The sequence below is a fragment of the Panthera onca genome, chromosome B2 (genome assembly GCF_046562875.1).
Source record: "Panthera onca isolate mPanOnc1 chromosome B2, mPanOnc1 haplotype 2, whole genome shotgun sequence".
Lineage (NCBI taxonomy): Eukaryota > Metazoa > Chordata > Mammalia > Carnivora > Felidae > Panthera > Panthera onca.
The window spans coordinates 114512350-114531300 of record NC_138343.1 but is presented as its reverse complement, the minus strand read 5'-3'; the positions used below and the strand labels follow the sequence as shown (position 1 = coordinate 114531300).

At 36.8% G+C, this 18951-nt stretch overlaps 1 protein-coding gene across 1 annotated transcript in view; it reads left to right on the top strand.

The window, feature by feature from the left end:
• THEMIS (thymocyte selection associated) overlaps positions 1-17345 on the top strand; it is a 186046-nt gene extending 168701 nt beyond the window's left edge. Inside the window, exons 5-6 of the mRNA XM_078447293.2 lie at positions 4003-4150; positions 15776-17345. Coding sequence (XP_078303419.2) covers positions 4003-4150; positions 15776-15807 — 180 coding nt within the window. The 3' untranslated portion in view covers positions 15808-17345. The remainder of the gene's footprint in view (positions 1-4002; positions 4151-15775) is intronic.
• The last annotated feature ends 1606 nt before the right edge of the window (positions 17346-18951 follow it).

Here is an 18951-nt window from a genome sequence, read left to right as displayed (position 1 = left end):
TGTGGTCTGCAAGTATGCATGGTATAATTTCAATTCTTGTAAACTTATGAAGGGCTGTTTTGTGACCCAGTATATGATCTATCTTGGAGAATGTTCCATGTGCACTCGAGAAGAAAGTATATTCTGTTGCTTTGGGATGCAGAGTTCTAAATATATCTGTCAAGTCCATCTGATCCAATGTATCCTCCAGGGCCCTTGTTTCTTTATTGACCGTGTGTCTAGATGATCTATCCATTTCTGTAAGTGGGGTGTTAAAGTCCCCTGCAATGACCACATTCTTATCAATAAGGTTGCTTATGTTTATGAGTAATTGTTTTATATATTTGGGGGCTCTGGTATTCGGCGCATAGACATTTCTAATTGTTAGCTCTTCCTGATGGATAGACCCTGTAATTATTATATAATGCCCTTCTTCATCTCTTGTTACAGCCTTTAATTTAAAGTCTAGTTTGTCTGATATAAGTATGGCTACTCCAGCTTTCTTTTGGCTTCCAGTAGCATGATAAATAGTTCTCCATCCCCTCACTCTCAATCTAAAGGTGTCCTCAGGTCTAAAATGAGTCTCTTGTAGACAGCAAATAGATGGGTCTTGTTTTTTTATCCATTCTGATACCCTATGTCTTTTGGTTGGCGCATTTAATCCATTTACATTCAGTGTTATTATAGAAAGATACGGGTTTAGAGTCATTGTGATGTCTGTATGTTTTATGCTTGTAGTGATGTCTCTGGTACTTTGTCTCATAGGATCCCCCTTAGGATCTCTTGTAGGGCTGGTTTAGTGGTGACAAATTCCTTCAGTTTTTGTTTGTTTGGGAAGACCTTTATCTCTCCTTCTATTCTAAATGACAGACTTGCTGGATAAAGGATTCTCGGCTGCATATTTTTTCTGTTTAGCACACTGAAGATATCGTGCCAATCCTTTCTGGCCTGCCAAGTTTCAAAAGAGAGATCAGTCACGAGTCTTATAGGTCTCCCTTTATATGTGAGGGCACGTTTATCCCTTGCTGCTTTCAGAATTTTCTCTTTATCCTTGTATTTTGCCAGTTTCACTATGATATGTCGTGCAGAAGATCGATTCAAGTTACGTCTGAAGGGAGTTCTCTGTGCCTCTTGGATTTCAATGCCTTTTTCCTTCCCCAGTTCAGGGAAGTTCTCAGCTATAATTTCTTCAAGTACCCCTTCAGCACCTTTCCCTATCTCTTCCTCCTCTGGAATACCAATTATGCGTATATTATTTCTTTTTGGTGTATCACTTAGTTCTCTAATTTTCCCCTCATACTCCTGGATTTTTGTATCTCTCTTTCTCTCAGCTTCCTCTTTTTCCATAACTTTATCTTCTAGTTCACCTATTCTCTCCTCTGCCTCTTCAAGCCGAGCCGTCGTGGTTTCCATTTTGTTTTGCATTTCGTTTAAAGCGCTTTTCAGCTCCTCGTGACTGTTCCTTAGTCCCTTGATCTCTGTAGCAAGAGATTCTCTGCTGTCCTCTATACTGTTTTCAAGCCCAGCGATTAATTTTATGACTATTATTCTAAATTCACTTTCTGTTATATTATTTAAATCCTTTTTGATCAGTTCATTAGCTGTTGTTATTTCCTGGAGATTCTTCTGAGGGGAATTCTTCCGTTTGGTCCCTGGAGTGGTGAGGACCTGCAGGGCACTTCCCCTGTGCTGTGGTGTATAACTGGAGTTGGTGGGCGGGGCCGCAGTCCGACCTGATGTCTACCCCCAGCCCACCAAGACCTGTGCAATACTTGACCCATTATGATCAAATGGTCAGCCTTGATCTGCTCAGCCTTTCATGTTACAAGTTTCAGGTTTAAGAAATTTATTTAAGTTTTATGTTTCTTCTTTGAAATCTGGTTATAATTCACATAATTTTCATGAATTTTTACATTTCTCCCTCAACATTTTAATAATATTGATTGAATTTGAAATGAAAAAACAAGAAGCCACATTTCTTCTTTATCCTAGTTTATTACTCAATACTGAAAAACTATGATTTAATAGTCATTGAATGAATATATTTTCCAAAGGCATCTAATATCAAAAATACTTAAATACTAGTTTGATCTGCTTCTTTTCAAAGCTATGGGCCAATACAAACTATGTGACAAGCCTGACAATAAATTTAAAAATTCATACTGACTTAAATTTTTCTGGGCTGTGGATGAGTCAAATATAAACGGTTTAATTTGGGCAATACCGACATTCAAATGCTGATCTTTTGAGTTGTCCCCCATAGGATCACCTGGATCCCATCTTTTGTTAGTAGAGAAGGAATTTGAGAATTATCTACAAATGACTTACCACACTCTATTTTAATTCTCCATTTAAACAATTTAAGAAATTATGTTGGAACAATTTAAAGTCTGAAACTATGTCATATTTACATTTGTATTCTCATACTGTACCCAGTATCTGGGATTCTATAGATAAATTGGATATATCATTTATCTATGGCCACACAATGCTGCATACTCACCAGCAAAACCTAATGCATATAGCCAAACCACATTTATTTATTCCACGAAACTGTGTAGTTCAGCTGACCTGATCAAGGCTGGTTCACCCAAATGTCTGGGTTTCTACTGGCTGTTGGTTGTCTCAGCTCTGATGATTGGGGTAACCTGACTTTACTCTCTGTGCCACTCAACCCCCAGTGGGCTAGTCTAAGCATGTCTTCATGGAGTAGTGAAAGGACAAGAATGAGCAAAGCCAATTGTGGAACTCTCTTTCAAGTCTCTGTGTCACATGTGTCAATATCCTGTTGATCCAGAAGTCACATGGACAAGTCAAAAGTCAAAGTAGAAGGACATGGCAAAATTACATGAAGGACATGAATACAGAGAGAGGTGGAGAAATGGGGCCATCAATGTAACCAATCCACCACATTGAATGGATAAATGAACAAATGGATTGCACAGTGGTGTGAAAAGCACTGGACTAAGGGTTGGGAGACGTATCCCTGAGGCTCGGCACCATTCATTCTGTTTATTTGGGTTAATTATTTAATCATGATGGACCCTAATTTCCTGATTGGCCTTTTACAAGCTTTAAAAGCCTTTAATTTGAGCTTTTGATAAAGCTTTTAATAAACTTAATGCTGTACACAGTCTGCGAGAGGAACTTAAGGAAAATTGTTCATTATCCTATCCCTTAGTGAACCAAAGTGGCTAATATGGATGGCCAATGTTGACTGGCTAATTTTGACTCTATGAATCTTTGAATATTATGTAACCATGTTTAAACTGAAAACTAAATTGAAATTCTAGTCTGAATTTGAATATGGTTCAAAGTGCTGAAAGTTCAGTTTCCTGTTTAGGTCTCTAGTTTTTGCTCCTATCTGATGATTCTTTTGAAGCATACAATATGTCAGTATTACATCAAACACTGACATCTCTTATATGTGAGAGGTGTTTTAGGGCCCATTGATGTTGTGCCTTAATAATTCATTGTTAGGAGGAATTATTATTCTTAAATTGAGTAGAGAAGCTTTGTCAAGTTTGCATAATGCTGATAAAATATGATTTAATTTAAAGTAGATGCTATGATTTGTTTTACATAAAGGCCACAGGTAACGCAGAAATGAAACCTGCTCTTCATTATACAATATGTGATTATGTAACACATAATGAAATGCTGTAGAATTTAACTCTAAGAATAAAAACTGAGTGAAAATGTGTTAAATGAGAAATATCTTATAAACTTCACAAGAAGAAAATGATGTACACAAACAGGATTTGAAGATGATTTTCTGAGTCTCAGATGACTTCTTATTCTAGTCACTCAGACTGCCTAAAAAATTCCACACCTAGATTACCAAAATATATTGATGAAAATGTAATTTGTAACTCACTTTGACATTTCGAATGTTCTGATTCAGATATACAGACATAACTTGCCATATGATAAATGTTTATCCTTGTCATATCTCTGGGAAGCATTTATTTTGGACTGATAATTTACTTGTGAAATCAATCATTCTGGCCTGTGTCATTTCAGAGTCTCCATGTAGACAAGAAACTGCACTCAAATCAAGCTGGCCTGGATTCAAAAGTACCAGTTGGTTGTCAAAATGATTCGGCCGATCTGGAGAAAGAGAAAAGCAAGAGTGGGGCAACTGTTGTAGCAGCCACCGATGTAACCACAGGTTAGTTAAGCCACGTGACAATGGTTTTAATTGCCCACATGACAAATGCATAATTTAGAGATTGTTACTACCACTTTGCTTGGAATATATGGCTCTCTCAAAGTGACTGCCTGAATTGCAAATCTCATTGAGATGTAGTTTTAAGTGCAGCGTAATATTAGACACTCACAATAAGTCTGTTCTTTTTTATTTTTTATTTCTATTTTATTCTCTTCATTTATGGTTTTCATGGCCAAGGATGTGTTTTAAGATTGCTTGTATTATCATGACAATAATATTTTTAAATTTTTGCTAGAATTAACAAGAAGGATTAATGGCTTGAGAAGAGGTTATAGCAACTGAGATGTCTTTAATTTAAAGATGTGTCAAAGAAGTAACCTAATGTATATGTGAATTATGATGGTTTTGTTTCTAGGGGTGATGATCTGATATTTTTCATCTCTACTAAAAGCAAAACAAGAACAAATTGACTTGTGGAGAAGTTGATAGCGTTGCTACTAACTTCCATATTGTAGAAATCTGGGATGAGTTAGCAAGGGAAATGAGAATTTTCTTTCTTGGCAATATTTTAGACACACCAAAGCAGCTCAATTTCTATTACACTTTATCTTTGAAACTTCACATTTCGTTTGTAGGAAAATGGAAACAGTAATTATTCTTAAGCATATGGTTTGTTCCTTTCCCCTCCGTATTTGGTTTTGTAGCTAGCGCTCCTTTTTTTCTCCAAGGGCATGTAAAAGTCAAAATACTAGATATAACGTCTCTGAAGTGTTTCTGCTCAAACTCTGTCTGTACAATCTGGGTTCTTTCATGTAGTTAGCTTACTGACTTTTGACACTCCTATAAAAATATCCCATAGAGCTTTTCTTATTGCCTTTTCATTGACTCTTGCCGACTGATAAAAATGAAATTCTGTGAAGGGCTTTGAAAACCATGCATATTGCAATTCCTGCAAATTTCAAATACTAATCAAGCATGACTATAAAAGAAACAACCACTGCAATGAATATTGCTGCAGTGTATTGAGTCTCAAGCCATTACTAATTCATTGCAAACTTTTTCCCCTTAAGATTATGGATCCTACAAAATACCAGATAACAAAATTCCCAAGATCAAAGTTTATGTTTCAATCATTGGAAAACTTATCTGATCTACCCCTGTGTGTGCCTCTTCCTGGGATGGCACTGGACAGCCCCAGCTTTGCACCCTGCATGAATCGTGCAGAATATGTCACAGACCCGGGCAGCACCTGCTTTGAAGATGTCGCCTCTAAGTGATGGCTTAAGAAAAAAGAACACCTGGAATTAAAGTAGTGTTTTTAAGCAAGTGAGACTCCTAACTTTATTTAAGAACGGTAAACTGACCTCTCCTTACTTAGGTTAATTTCAACATACATTTATTTAGAAATTGTTTAGTCCGCTTATCTGGGAAATATCTTCATTTGCTTTCCCATCTGTAATTACAATCAATTACAGAATAAGCTGTCTTCACTATGAATTAAAGTGTATGACAATTCCATATGTAAAAATACAAAAGTTAGATAACACAGAAATATAATTCTTCAAATTCCATTTTATCTTCTGTAATATATGTCTCTCTATTTGGAAAAAAAAAGACTCACTGGATCTCTACTTAATATTTACCATATACCAGAGATAGCTCATCTCTGAGGATCCAGGAGCCACCACGGAGATCAGGACACACAGATTGATACCCTTTCTGAACTTTCCCTCTTTTTAGTGCTTCGACAGAAGTCATTCTCTTTGGTAAGAATGGCAGTTTTAGAGTCTTTTGTAGCACATCACAGACAAAAGCAAAAACAAAAGCAAAAATCTTATGAAGACAGGGGTGCTGCTTCTCCCAGTTTGCTCCTTTTGGACGCCCAAATCTTGTTCTTCCACTTAGATGAAGTGGAACCAATTCAAATATGTATCTAATCATTATACTAAAAGGAATTCTTTATTTTAGAATTGAACGTAAATAATGAGAAGATTTGCTGTGAATGGCTGCATGCACATCGTGTGATGAAAGTTTGCACTGCTGCAGCCAGGGGAGCAATAAATTCTACCTCAGGAGCCGTGCTGCCTGGCCTGGCTCTTCTTCCCTAAGCAGCCAATGTAAATGCTTCCCCCAGTCTCCTGCATGACCTTCTTCTGTGGGTCCTTGACTCACTCTGGTTGCTTGGCAGGTTGGCAATGCCCACGTCTTATTTTAGGAACTTTGTTATTAAGCCTGTACATAGTTTTGTCCATAAATTACTAAAAGAACAGTCCTCTAAAAGTGGGATGATTAAGTGCTTAACCTTTGGAGTCTGAACTCAGACTGTTGGGTTTAAATCTTGGCTCCCACTTGCTAGCTGTGTACCACGAGCAATTTGTTAATGTCTCTAGCTCTTTATTTGTAAAACTGCATTAATAATAGGGCTACACCATAGGCTATTTTGGAGACTATATTAGATAAAATAGGTTAAAGTTGGTATAGGACATAATAAACTCCAATTGAATCATAGCTATTATAACTAACTTTTTCATCCTTATGAGTTGATCGCTAAGAAAAACTTTGGTTCCAGACAGTGTCTTCTGCAAAGCGCTGGCTGTGACCACCTGTTGTGGCTCTTGTGGTTTCTGAGTTTCTGCTGGTGCCTTTTTTCCTTTGAAGAATGTATCCTCCTGGGAAATTCATGGCTCCTATGAATCCCATGTGCCTGGGAGTCAATTGGAAACCTTCTTTGGAGATGAGACCCTGACTCCTCTGAGTCCAAGATATAGTGCAACTTTGCAGGGACAGGAAAGCCCTGACCCTCCCTAATGGACATCTTCCCCATCTTAGGTCAGCTGCAATAGCTCAGGAAGAGCACAGGACTTCACTGTTTATTCAGTTAAAGTGCTATTTTTGGTAGACGACGTGTGTTAAGTACAAATGTTTGTTTTAAGCTATTTGTTTCATGTCTAGTTCCCTGGGTGGGCTTGCATGTGGAACGTTTATTGGGAGTGCTCTCGGGAACGACACATATGGCAGAGAAACAAAAGCAGGTCTAGGCAGAGGGGGAAGTTGAGTCATAATACAGTCACAACAGAGACCTTAGCTGTTCCCACCGGAAGGCCTGGAGCTGGTATGGCTCTTCAGAGTTGTCCTGTTTTGGGGTGAGGGGCCAGGTCTTTATCAGTCATTGGATATCGAGGCTTCCAAGAAGGGGGCAGGACTGTGGGTAAGGTGGCTTCCTTCAGCCAAGGGCAAAGTCATTTGGTATCAGAAGATGATCATTTAGTTGTGAAAAGGATCTGGCTATAATGTAGGTCAACTCATTAATTGCAGAGATTGCTTGTGGTGATCTGACTGGCTGAACAAAGATTTCCTCCTTCTGTGTCTTTCTAAAAACTGCACTCTTTGCCAGAAAGGATAATCTTTTAAATATGCCTATTTGTTTTTGCCCTGCATAAATGTGCTCTACTGAGCAAATTCTATATTCTCCTGAACAAAGCTATCAATTGGAATGTCCTTTCTTTTGAAGCTTCAGTTATGTTCTTCTAATTATTCCTCCATCTTTACATTAAATTCATGCCACAACTCATCTTACATAATAAATTCAACTTGTCAAGGAGTGAGAAGACGCCCTAGGTCAGAAAACAAAAAACAGGTATCCTGAGGTCTAGTTCCAGTTCTGCCATACCCAGATGTCTTGCCCTTCACAGGCCATTTCATTTTTCTGAGTTATAATTTCCTTACCAAAAGAGGAGGTACACCAAGAAATCTCTGTGCCCTGTCAATTCTGAAAGTATGAGATTCTGTGGCCTATTCTGATATCATAGAGCATGCAGCTTTGGTCATCTGTAAGCAAAAGTCACATAGAAGTGATTCACCACATGTAGGAACCTACATATTGTGGTCAATTAAACAGGGGAAAGAAAACAAGTTCCGTGGAAAAAACTCATCACTGAAGTCAAGGTAGAAGCTACAGATGAAGAATGGATCTATCGGAAAATAAATAAATTTTTATATTGAGCTTTAATTTAACCTTAACATTTGATCTCAACTTTAGATTTTACTTGTATTATGAGAAATGAAACATGAGGCAGTTATCTATCGGGACTACTTTGAGAGTTAGATAAAGTTGGTGTTCTGTATTAAAGACCTGGACTGAAGAATGACTGAAAACATGCTATCAAGAGATAGTACTTTAGATATCATAAAACATATTTCCGTTTCTCAATTTTAATAAAGGAACACTTCAGTAATTCAGTGTTATTGTAAGTAGTGTGTAATTCTAAGCACAATAATTACCCTTACTCCAAAGACTGGAAAATCTGTTATATAAAATATTGAACAATTTTATTTATTTATTTATTTATTTATTCCATGAAAGACGCCTACTTGCTTATCTTTTCTTTAAATTTTATTTAAATCTAAGTTAATTAACACATAGTGTAATAATGGTTTCAGAAGTAGAACCCAGTGATTCATTATTTACATATAACACCCAGTGCTCATCCCAATAAGTGTCCTCCTTAATGCCCATCACCCATTTAGCCCATTCCCCTCCCTCCTCCTCACCAGCAACCCTGTTTATTCTTTGTATTTAAGAGTCTCTTATGGTTTGCCTCCCTCTCTGTTTTTATCTTATTTTTCCTTCCCTTCCCCTATGTTCATCTGTTTTGTTCTTATAATTTCAAACTGGTAATCAAAAAATCTGGTATATCATTCATCCTTCTATTTAACATCAGTGCAGATTTTTCATAATATAAACAAAACAAGGACACTGGTATGATTCCTCTGACATTTCCAGGGAATACTATCTGAGTTTGGAAGTACTGACAGCCTAAAGTGAAATGTTGTAAGATTGCTCTTCATTTTATAGCAACCCATTTTCCTCTTCTCGGAAGGTTTAAATGTTTAAGAATATGCTGGAAGGAGAACCCACAGTCATTTCATTTTTTCAACAGTTTTGAAATATCATTTCCTATTAGGCAGTTGTGTGAGTACTGACAGCCTTGCCCCTCATCTTCCCCAGAGATTAATTTATTTCCTGCAGTGTTTTCTCTTCGCGGAAAATCTGACTCGTCAGCCTTCACCAATGGGAAATCTCATCAGCAGAATGTTAATTGTAAAAGCAAAATCATATACCATATTGAAAGGGAAAAGCAGTTCTCTAGGCAAAGCAACCTTTTTCTTTTCTTTTCTTCTCACTCCATTCTCTCCTCAATCTGCGGCTGGACAGGAACATTAACCACTGGGGAAACATTGTGCAAGATGGTGAGTTATAGAGGGAAATATTCAGGCTTTGCAACCAGACAGACCCAAGGCTGAACTCTTATTTGAATGAATGTCACATTTTCTTGTGATTTTGTTTCTTTATCTGTAAAATGAGAATAAAAATACCTGCCTCACATGAAATTGTGTAATGAGACTGGCACAGAGGATACACTAAAATATTATTATTATTATAGGGTCAATCAACAGTCTTTGTTTAGCACTCTATTGATTGCTGTGGCATCATATTTAACCATGTGAGTATACCAAGGAATCTGTTAGAGATTTGAAGAAATATATGTCTTCTAGCTGTTAGTTGTCAGGAGTGTTAGACCAAGATATATTATTGAGATAACCTGTTTGAAGTCTTGTCTTCCACTCCATTTTCTTTTTCTTCTCATTTCCACTCATCTAGATTTCACAATGCTTGCTAAACACTTAGAAACTTGTTGTTTTTTTCACCAGTAAATTCTTTAGGTACCCAAAGGCTCTTTGCTAATAGTTTTAGATCTATCTATTAGGACTGTACATTGCATTTGAGTTATATTTTCCAAAATTATTTTCTCTGAAATAAAAATTATCAATTTATATTTGATTCAGTATCAGAAATAAAACTTTGGCGAATTAAATCTTGAGATTAAGAAGATAATAATATACTAGAAAAGTAGAGATGAAGTTGAGAAATACTAGATGAAAAATCAAAATCAGGTTTTAAGCCGAGAATAATGATTTTTGTACTATGATTATGATTAACAGATCCATTTAAGTAAATGAAGTTTTTTTCTTGTTTCCCCCATGTTTTTTGTGATTTGAGTGTGACACTAGAAAGAAAGAGCGATCAAAGCATTAGATGATCAAGTGAAAAAAGGAGATGTCATGGTGTAAACGCCTAACAACTGTGACCTAACAACTAAGCTGCGTGCATGGTGTCCAACTTACAATAGGTGATATTCTTTCATGTGGCAAAATGATAGTTTTCTCCAGACTGAGGACAGTATCTTCACTTGTATAGACCAGGAGCCTGAATCTGTGTGGTAACCTCTGCCTTTGACCTTTATGGAGTCATGCACAAATCATCAATTGATCCTTTTTAATGGTAAAGGCATTTTTTTAACTATAGAATTTACTTCTAAATAATATACTTTTGAGTCTTTCCCTAATTCTCTGAAAATCCTCATAAATAACTTTCAATCTTATCATTTCAAATTTCCTTTCTCCTTTTTTTTTCTAAACATGTTTCTTGTTGGCACATGAGAATCTTTCTTTTATCCATTATTTCATACCAATTCTAGTTCTTGTTTTATTAAAGAAACGTTTTTTATTCTCACCAATGAACAAAGTAAAGGAAAAAGGAACAGTTGACAGTAACTTTCAAAACTTATTGCAGTGATTCTCTTAAGTTCTTGCACATAAAAAAGTCACTTTATGAGCATCTTAAAAATACATATTCTTGGGGGAAAATACATATTCTTGGAATCTGCTGTCTAGAGCAAGATGGGCAAACTGGCAGTGAGTCGGTCAGCCTGTCCCATTGTCTGTTTTTGTATGCCCATGAGCTAAGAATATTTGTTATTTCATTTTTAAATGTTAGAAAAAGACAATGAAAAAATATTTTTTGTGACATGGAAATTACATGAAATTCAAATTTCAATGTCTATATAACATTGTATTGCAACAACAGCCACACTCATTCATTTAATATTGCCCATGGCTGCTTTCATACTGTATCCGCAGAGTTGAGTGATTTTGACAGAAACCATATGCAAAGCCTAAAATATTTACTCTCTGATCCTTTAGAATGAAAGTTTTCTAACCTCTGCTCTAAACAGTCTAATTCAGTAGTTCTCAGGTAGAAACTAGGAATCTATTTTGACGTATATTTTATGTGACTGTGAGGCAGGAGGTTCTTTGGACCACACTTTGAAAAACAATGCAGTGGAAGAATTATGGACAACTTTTCTCTTCTCACTCATCACACTCATTTTATCAGCAAATCCTACTGGTTTTATCCTCAAGCAATATCTAGAATATGACTATTTATTTTTACCATGTTCACTGTTGTCAACCTAGTCCAAGTCATCATCATTTCTTTTTTGGATTCTTGTATTGGCTTCCTAGTCAGTCTGCTTCTTTCTTTCTTTCTTTCTTTCTTTCTTTCTTTCTTTCTTTCTTTCCTTCTTTCTTCTTCCCAGAGCACATGTGTGGGGCAGGGGCAAAGAGACGGAGAGAGAGAGAATCCCAAGCAGGCTTCTCACTCTCAGCGTAGAGCCCAATGTGGGGCTCAAACCCATGAACGGCAAAATCTTGACCCGAGCTAAAGTCAAGAGTCAGACATTTTAACTAACTGAGCCACCCAGGTGCCCCAGTCTGCTTCTGCCCTTGCCTCATGCTGTCCATTCTCAACACAGCAGCCAAGAGTGCATGTGTAAAAACCTTAGATCATGTAACTCCTTTCCTCAAAACCCTCCAATGGCCTTTCTACTTCTCCCCCTTTGTCACTATCTAGCTACTGTGGCCTCCCAACTGTTTCTCTGAAACTCTAGTGTGCTGCATCCTCAACACCTACACAGACTGTTTTCTCCAAATGGCATAATCTTCCCCCAGAGAGTGACGGACTTAGGTTTGTCTTCAGTCGGTCTTCCCTTAACCATTGGCTTCTTAGTGATCCCTTCTGTAAACACTTTATTTAAAATTATAACCTTCCTGTATGGGGCTGCCTATCTCCCTGGTGCCATCCAACATATTATATACACCTTACTTTTTTATTTTGACCAGGGGTCACCTTCCCCCACATGAGGGCACCATAGAGGCAGGGATTTTTATCGGTTTGCTCTATCCTTAGATTCTAAAAGAGTGCTGACTCTCTTGATAAATATTTCTTGAACAAAGAAATGAGCCCCAGATTCCCATTTTGGGCTTGATGGATAATGTGTGACAACTATGAAACATTTCTTGTGTGCAAAAATAGTTGCCATGAGTATAAATATAAGACTCACCCCTAGAAAATGATGAAATATGATGATAGGAAGAATACAGCAGCTATTTCAATCTCAGCCAATAACTTAATTACAAAAGGTCCTAAGGAAAGTAGAGGTTAGATACAGATATGAAAATGGGTAAATGGATGAAAATCCAGTTGAAAACCTTGAGAAGAGATTCCAGGAAGCCACATTTCACAGTTGAGCTGCCTCCTCTAAGAAGTAGTTGTGCTTTCTGCAGGTTCTACTGTTCATCATCAGCTTGAGCAATTTGAGGAGACTGGATCCCAAAGTTTCCCAAAGGGAAAATGAGCAGGGTGTGACTAGCAGTGGTTCAAATTCACTCCTTAGGAAGGATCAGCATTAGAAGATAATGTAAAGCAATTTTAGATAGACTTGAATTTGAACTTGATTCCTCTAAACTAAAAGGAAATGGATGTTTTTCTTTCACCTTAATCTTCTCATTCAAAAAATTCATCTGATTTTACCTATATAAAGCTTTATTGTGTGGATTGAATAATAGGTTATTCTTACAAAGATGTAGATTTTAACTACTAAAGAATACTTTTTAGAGAGAAAAACAAAACAAGACTGCATTGTTTACCTGTTCTTCTATGGATGAAGTGTTTGGCTTGATCTCCAAGGGGTGTACATGATTCTACATCCCTCAGTTAATTTAGTCATTTAAGTAAATGTGAATTCAAAAGCCATCAGTGAATATTCAATTCAGTGTAAGAAACATCACCTCCATATAAAGTTTGTGACATTTCCAAAAGGAATGGTTGATGAATGCCAAAAGAGTTGAAGCTTTTAAATCAGTTTGAATTTTAAAACCTAAACAATTGTCAGAAAAGTCAGTTCCTGTACATTTTGAGATTCTTAAAAGTTAATACAATAAAGAACTCCTTTTCTATTCCATGTGAAATCTGCTCTGTCAACTTGAACTGGCCACAAGAACCCAAGTGTTGTTTGAGGCGTTCTTGTGCTGGATGGAAGATTGGGCTCGATCAAGGAAAGGCAACTTGTAAGGTCCCCTCCAAACTAAGATTATTTAAATCCTATTATTTTATACTGAGATAACCTGATTATTCTAATTCCCTCACCTCCCATTTTTCTGCTTAACTATGTACTATCTTAAATCAGTTTATTGACAAGGGAGAATGAGACTAATAACTGTCAAGATGACAGATTGAACTTTCAGACTACAGGCTTATAAATAGTTTTATGTGAATATGAGATGGTAATAACAGGTAATATTTCTGTAGCACTTTACATTGTACAAAGCACTTGCAGATCCATTATTTCGTTTGATATTTCCTCACCTCTATGATTCAGTTATTACTATCACAACTCATTCCTTGATAGAGAAATGGAATTCAGAGATTCCTCCAGACACACAGTCCATAAGTCTTAGACTCAGGAATCAGACCTCGTTCTTCAGATTCCCTTTCTTTATATCACAATATATTGATTTCATTTGCCCTTGCCCCCTTCTTCCCACAAGGAAAGCAGTACTGTGAGGGAGAAATAATGTTGCTATCCCTTTTTACAGATAAAGATAGTAGGTGATAGAAGTGGGAATTAAATCTGGGCATACTGCCTAAAAAGCTGTGTTCCTTCATCTATAATGTATATTTGACAGTGTGTAGTTTTATTGCTGTTTGAGATGTGAGGAAGACCTAAAAATCTAAAGGTAGAAGTTGGGACTGGCGGGTGATGAGAAAGAATGAAATCATAAGCGCATGGAATCCAGGCTTTCTCTCATTAGGCCACTGACCACCCCCATCCCACCCCCTACCCTCAGCTCCCCGCCCCAGTTAGCACTGAGAGATGTTGACGCAGGAACATAAATTGAGGCTTCCAGAGAAATTAGCATGATGTGTGGAGAAATTCCACTTCTTTCTGCTTTGACATCTCCTTTCTTCTTTCCCAGTTAGTCTGTGAGCTCCTCAGATGTCACAAAACTATACTTTGTCTTTATATTTCACACATGTAATAAAAATAGCTAACAGTTGGTGAGACAGTAAACCTCTTTAGTGTTAAATGTAAAACTCTTTGCATCTATTACCTAATTTAATCTTTGTCATAACCCTGTAAAATAGGAATTATTATCCCTTACCCCCTCTTCTTTTTAAACATGAGGAAATGAAGCACATAAAGGCTAGGTAACTTCCTTAAGATTATACAGCTAGTATGTAGAAGGAAGGAAGGAAGGAAGGAAGGAAGGAAGGAAGGAAAGAAGAAAAGAAAGGGAGGGAGGGAAGAGGAAGGAGAAGGAGGAGGGAGAGGGAGGAGAAGGAGAAAAGAGGGGAGAGAAAAGAGAAGGGGAGGGAGAGAGGAAGAGATGGAAAGAAGGGAAAAAACAAAAGGAAAAAGACAGGGAGGGAGAAGAAAAGAAGGAAATGGAGGGGGAAAGAGAGGAAGAAAGGGAAGGAGGAGAAGGAAGGGAAGGAAGGGAAGAAGTCATAGGCTAATGAGAGCTCAGAGTCAAGAACCTTGAAGTGTTCCTCTTCAGGGCCACATGGCTAGCACTCAACAGATCACTAGTACAATGGAGGTATGGGAGAGCAAAGGAGATGACAGGTTTTCTGTACCTCTTGACCATTATAGTGGATGCTAGTAGAATTTTTTTAAACCTCCCAGCCCCCATGCTCCCCAAAGCCGTAATGGAAAGGAATGAAGTGTCTTGCCTGAACATAGACAGAATCCCTACTGTGATATAGCTTGCTTTACTTGAGGGCTTGATACAGTGTTATTTTACGTTAATGGAAAATCTGTATGTGCTCCTCAGAAACAGTAGATCATTCTGCTTACGCTTGGGACCTGGTACTTTTTCTTCAGTTTAACATTTATAGGTACTCTTTTCCCCTTGTGCAGTCTTTGGAACTCCACTAGGTTTGGGCTCCATTCTGTAGGCCTCATGTCACAGCCGAGGTGATGGGTCTGCAATCAGACACTTTCAGAGCACAATCAAGCTTCAGTCTCTTACTAGCTGTGTGATTGCTGGGCAAGTCTCTTCACTGTGGATTCAGTGGTTTGTTGTTGTTGTTGTTTTTACCTTACATAGCCTGTATAATAGAGTTTTTCTAAACTAAAATGCAAAGAAAAGCAATTTGTAAACTGAAAAACACTACAAATTTAAGGTATTGTCTCCTACCTCATAGAAATATGTATCTTGTTCCTGAAGAGCTTATAGTTCTTCCTTGTCTTATTTTGTTTTTTGGTTGGCTTTTTGTTTGTTTGTTTGTTTGCCTCCTCTTGTTTTGCTTCTAATTATTTTCCCCAAAACATATATGCATGTGAGTATACAATAAACAGTATTTGAAAGCACATAGTTTCTTTCCTGGCTATTTCCAATACACATTTCTGATGAACCCTTCTTATTTTTCTTTACTTATAGAAATCTCCAAAAGTAAAAAACATCAAAAGTAATGAGATGCAACTGAAGCCACCTGGGCAGTGAACATAAATGTTGCAATGGAAAAGTAAGCTTAGCCTTCAAGCCGAAAACAACTATTCCCCAACAGACTTCAGAAGAAACTGGACTGGCCATGGCAAAGGAAAAACACAACCTTAAAAGTTTTAACAGATAATACTCAAAGAGAAACCTATGGTATGGAATTCACATAATCTATTCTGTTGTGCCAAAATCTGTATATATGGTTTTATTGTTATTTAGGACATATTTATTTAATGTGCACACACTTTCTGTGATTCCTATTTCCCCTGCCAACCATGAATCAATTGAAAATGAATTTTATATTTCAGTTTCTAGGTGAACCAGTTGAAAATAGGTTGAAAGCCCACCAAATATTTTCAGTGTTTCAGAATTTGGTTTCTTTCTAGAATTTTTCTAGAATTATCATCATTCCTGCTAAAAATAACTTAAAAAATAATTATATCTGAGGGTGATTTAAAATACCCAAGTTTCTTATCTGATTCCCTGGGAGCTGTGAAAATGAATTTGACTGCCCATTTTCAGTTTGTTTATAAATAAGTATGTTTGAGGCTTAGCCCCCAAAGCTATCATGAGTCACAGGAATTTTCTATAACTTTCTCCCCTGCCTCCTAACAACCAGAGTTCATGACTACGATATCACCAAAGATCAGATAATATGCTTTATTATTTTATGTACTGTATACTAGATAACCCTTTAGATGAATGCTTGTTAGGATTATAGTGAAGCCATTTCCTTTATGTATCATTATGTACTGAGTATACAGGGACATATTATTTTGCCTCTAATAAAATGAAGAGACAGAGAAGTTATCTTGTTAGTTACACAGGAATTTAATGGCAAGCTTTGGACTTTGTTCATAGGTCATACTCTATACAAAAACTGTTAGTTAATCTCCTATATCATAATTATTTTCTATTGGGTATAGCAATTATTCATTGCTTTAGTACCAAGGAGTCTCTGAAGACAACAAATCATGAAACATCTCTTCAACAGAAAAAAAAAAAAAACCTACAGTAAGAGATCTTTCGCACAATGCTTTATTGATAAACTGGTATAGCTTACTTCTTCTTACCTTTTTTTTTCTTTTTAAGTGGAACTGAATCCTGATTTCCAATACCCTAAAGACTGTTTTAGTGACTTCATGTGATGCTACAGTTGGTTATTTACAACTTCTGAAATTTTCTGAGAAGGTTTCACTTTTATTTATGTTGCTGGTTTATGCCCATAAGAACAAGAACTTTGCAAAAAGCTTATGTCCTCACCTTTGATTATTAAATTCCACAGAAAGTCCCTTCTCACTTCATCGATGTTGGCAAACTCATAAAACTCACAGACCAATTTTCTATTTTTCAAATAGTAATGAATAATTAGTGGTTTTTATCTGCTATATGAGAACAATTAAATTAGTACTTTTAGTCAGTACAATTCTTTGATTAGAAAATCAAGACAATGCATGTCTTAGTTTGGTTATAAACTATCAAGGTCTTTCTAGTGGAAATCATATATAAACATCTCTAACAATACAAATCCTTATAGGTACTATGCTTCCAGCTCTGTTGCTATTAAAAATTGTTAATCAACTTCATGTTCATCTATGGAAGATTTTGGAAGGTTGGAAATAAATTTTCTAATTTTAATTTGTATTTGTGTGTGTGTGTGTGTCCTTTGTCATGTTTAACTGTGGAATAACTAAATTATATAACAACTAAATTATATAACTAAATTATATAACAACTAAATTAAAATTTTTAACTAGAACTGAAACCAGTTATTCACTAGTAAGAAGAAGGCCGCCTATGTTAGAGAAGCCAGGAGAATAGAGATACTGTCCTCCTGCCCCTGTCTGCCACAACCAGGAGCCTGTAACAATGGTCCCAGTGACCACATTTCACAGTATGGTCAGGCTGTATGGATAGCTGCCAAGATTTCCAATTATGAATGTTACCGTCTTCCTAATTAAATCAGGTAAACAGTTTTGGGAAGGAGATGGAAAGGCGTGAGAAATGGAAGAAGGAAAATGTTCTTTTTTGAGATGTGTTCGGCTCTTAAAACCAGGACTTTAATATAAAAAGTGTTTGTTTTAAGATCAAAGTCAACATTAATGAGACTTCTGGATGTTTATCCAAAGGCTTAAGATACAAGTTACTTCTAAAAGAAAGAGGATATATAAAATTCGTAGGAATATATCTCAATAAGCTGGAACACTAAAAACTGAATCTAATAGAATGAAAGTATTCTTCTGATGTTGCCACAGAAACATTTCCACAATTTTATCATTTCTACTGCTTCTACTTGCACTAACCCTGTCACCATTCTCCTATTCTTGCTAACGTTCAATCTATTCTTAATGAAGTAGCTAGCATGAAGCTTTTTAAAACATTTATTATTTCATGCCACATTGCTTCCCACCTCATTCAGAGTAAAGGCCAAAATTCCTACAATGATTTACAAAATCCTACATGATTTACTGCTGTCACCTCTCTGGCCTCTTCTCACTCACTGAGCTCAAGCCATGCTGGCCTCCCCACTGCCCATCAAACATGGCCGGACGGTCTTGATTCAAGGCCTTTGCATTTGCTTTCTCTCCACAGGAAGTAGTTTGCCCAGATATTCCTCAGGTTCTGTACAAATGCCTGCCCTGAACACACTGTCTCCAACTATCACCTCAACCCCACCTGGTTCTTCCTATCTCCTTCCACATTTTATTTTATTTTCTCCCTAAGGATTGATTCTGTCTAATACACTATATATCCTCAAATCTTTGAGGATGGCACGGATTTCTGCCAATACAGTTATGATATGATTTATTTTATGTTCAGTATGTTGGTCATAAGAAAGTGAAGAAGGGATTCAAGAGATTCAACTCAGCTTTTTTAATTTTTAATTTTTTTAAATATGAAATTCATTGTCAAATTGGTTTCCATACAACACCCAATGCTCATCCCAACAGGTGCCCTCCTCAATACCCATCACCTCCCACCCCCCATCAGCCATCAGTTTATTCTCAGTTTTTAAGAGTCTCTTATGGTTTGGCTTTCTCCCTCTCTAGCTCTTTTTTTTTCCTTCCCCTCCCCCATGGTTAAGTTTCTCAGGATCCACATAAGAGTGAAAACAT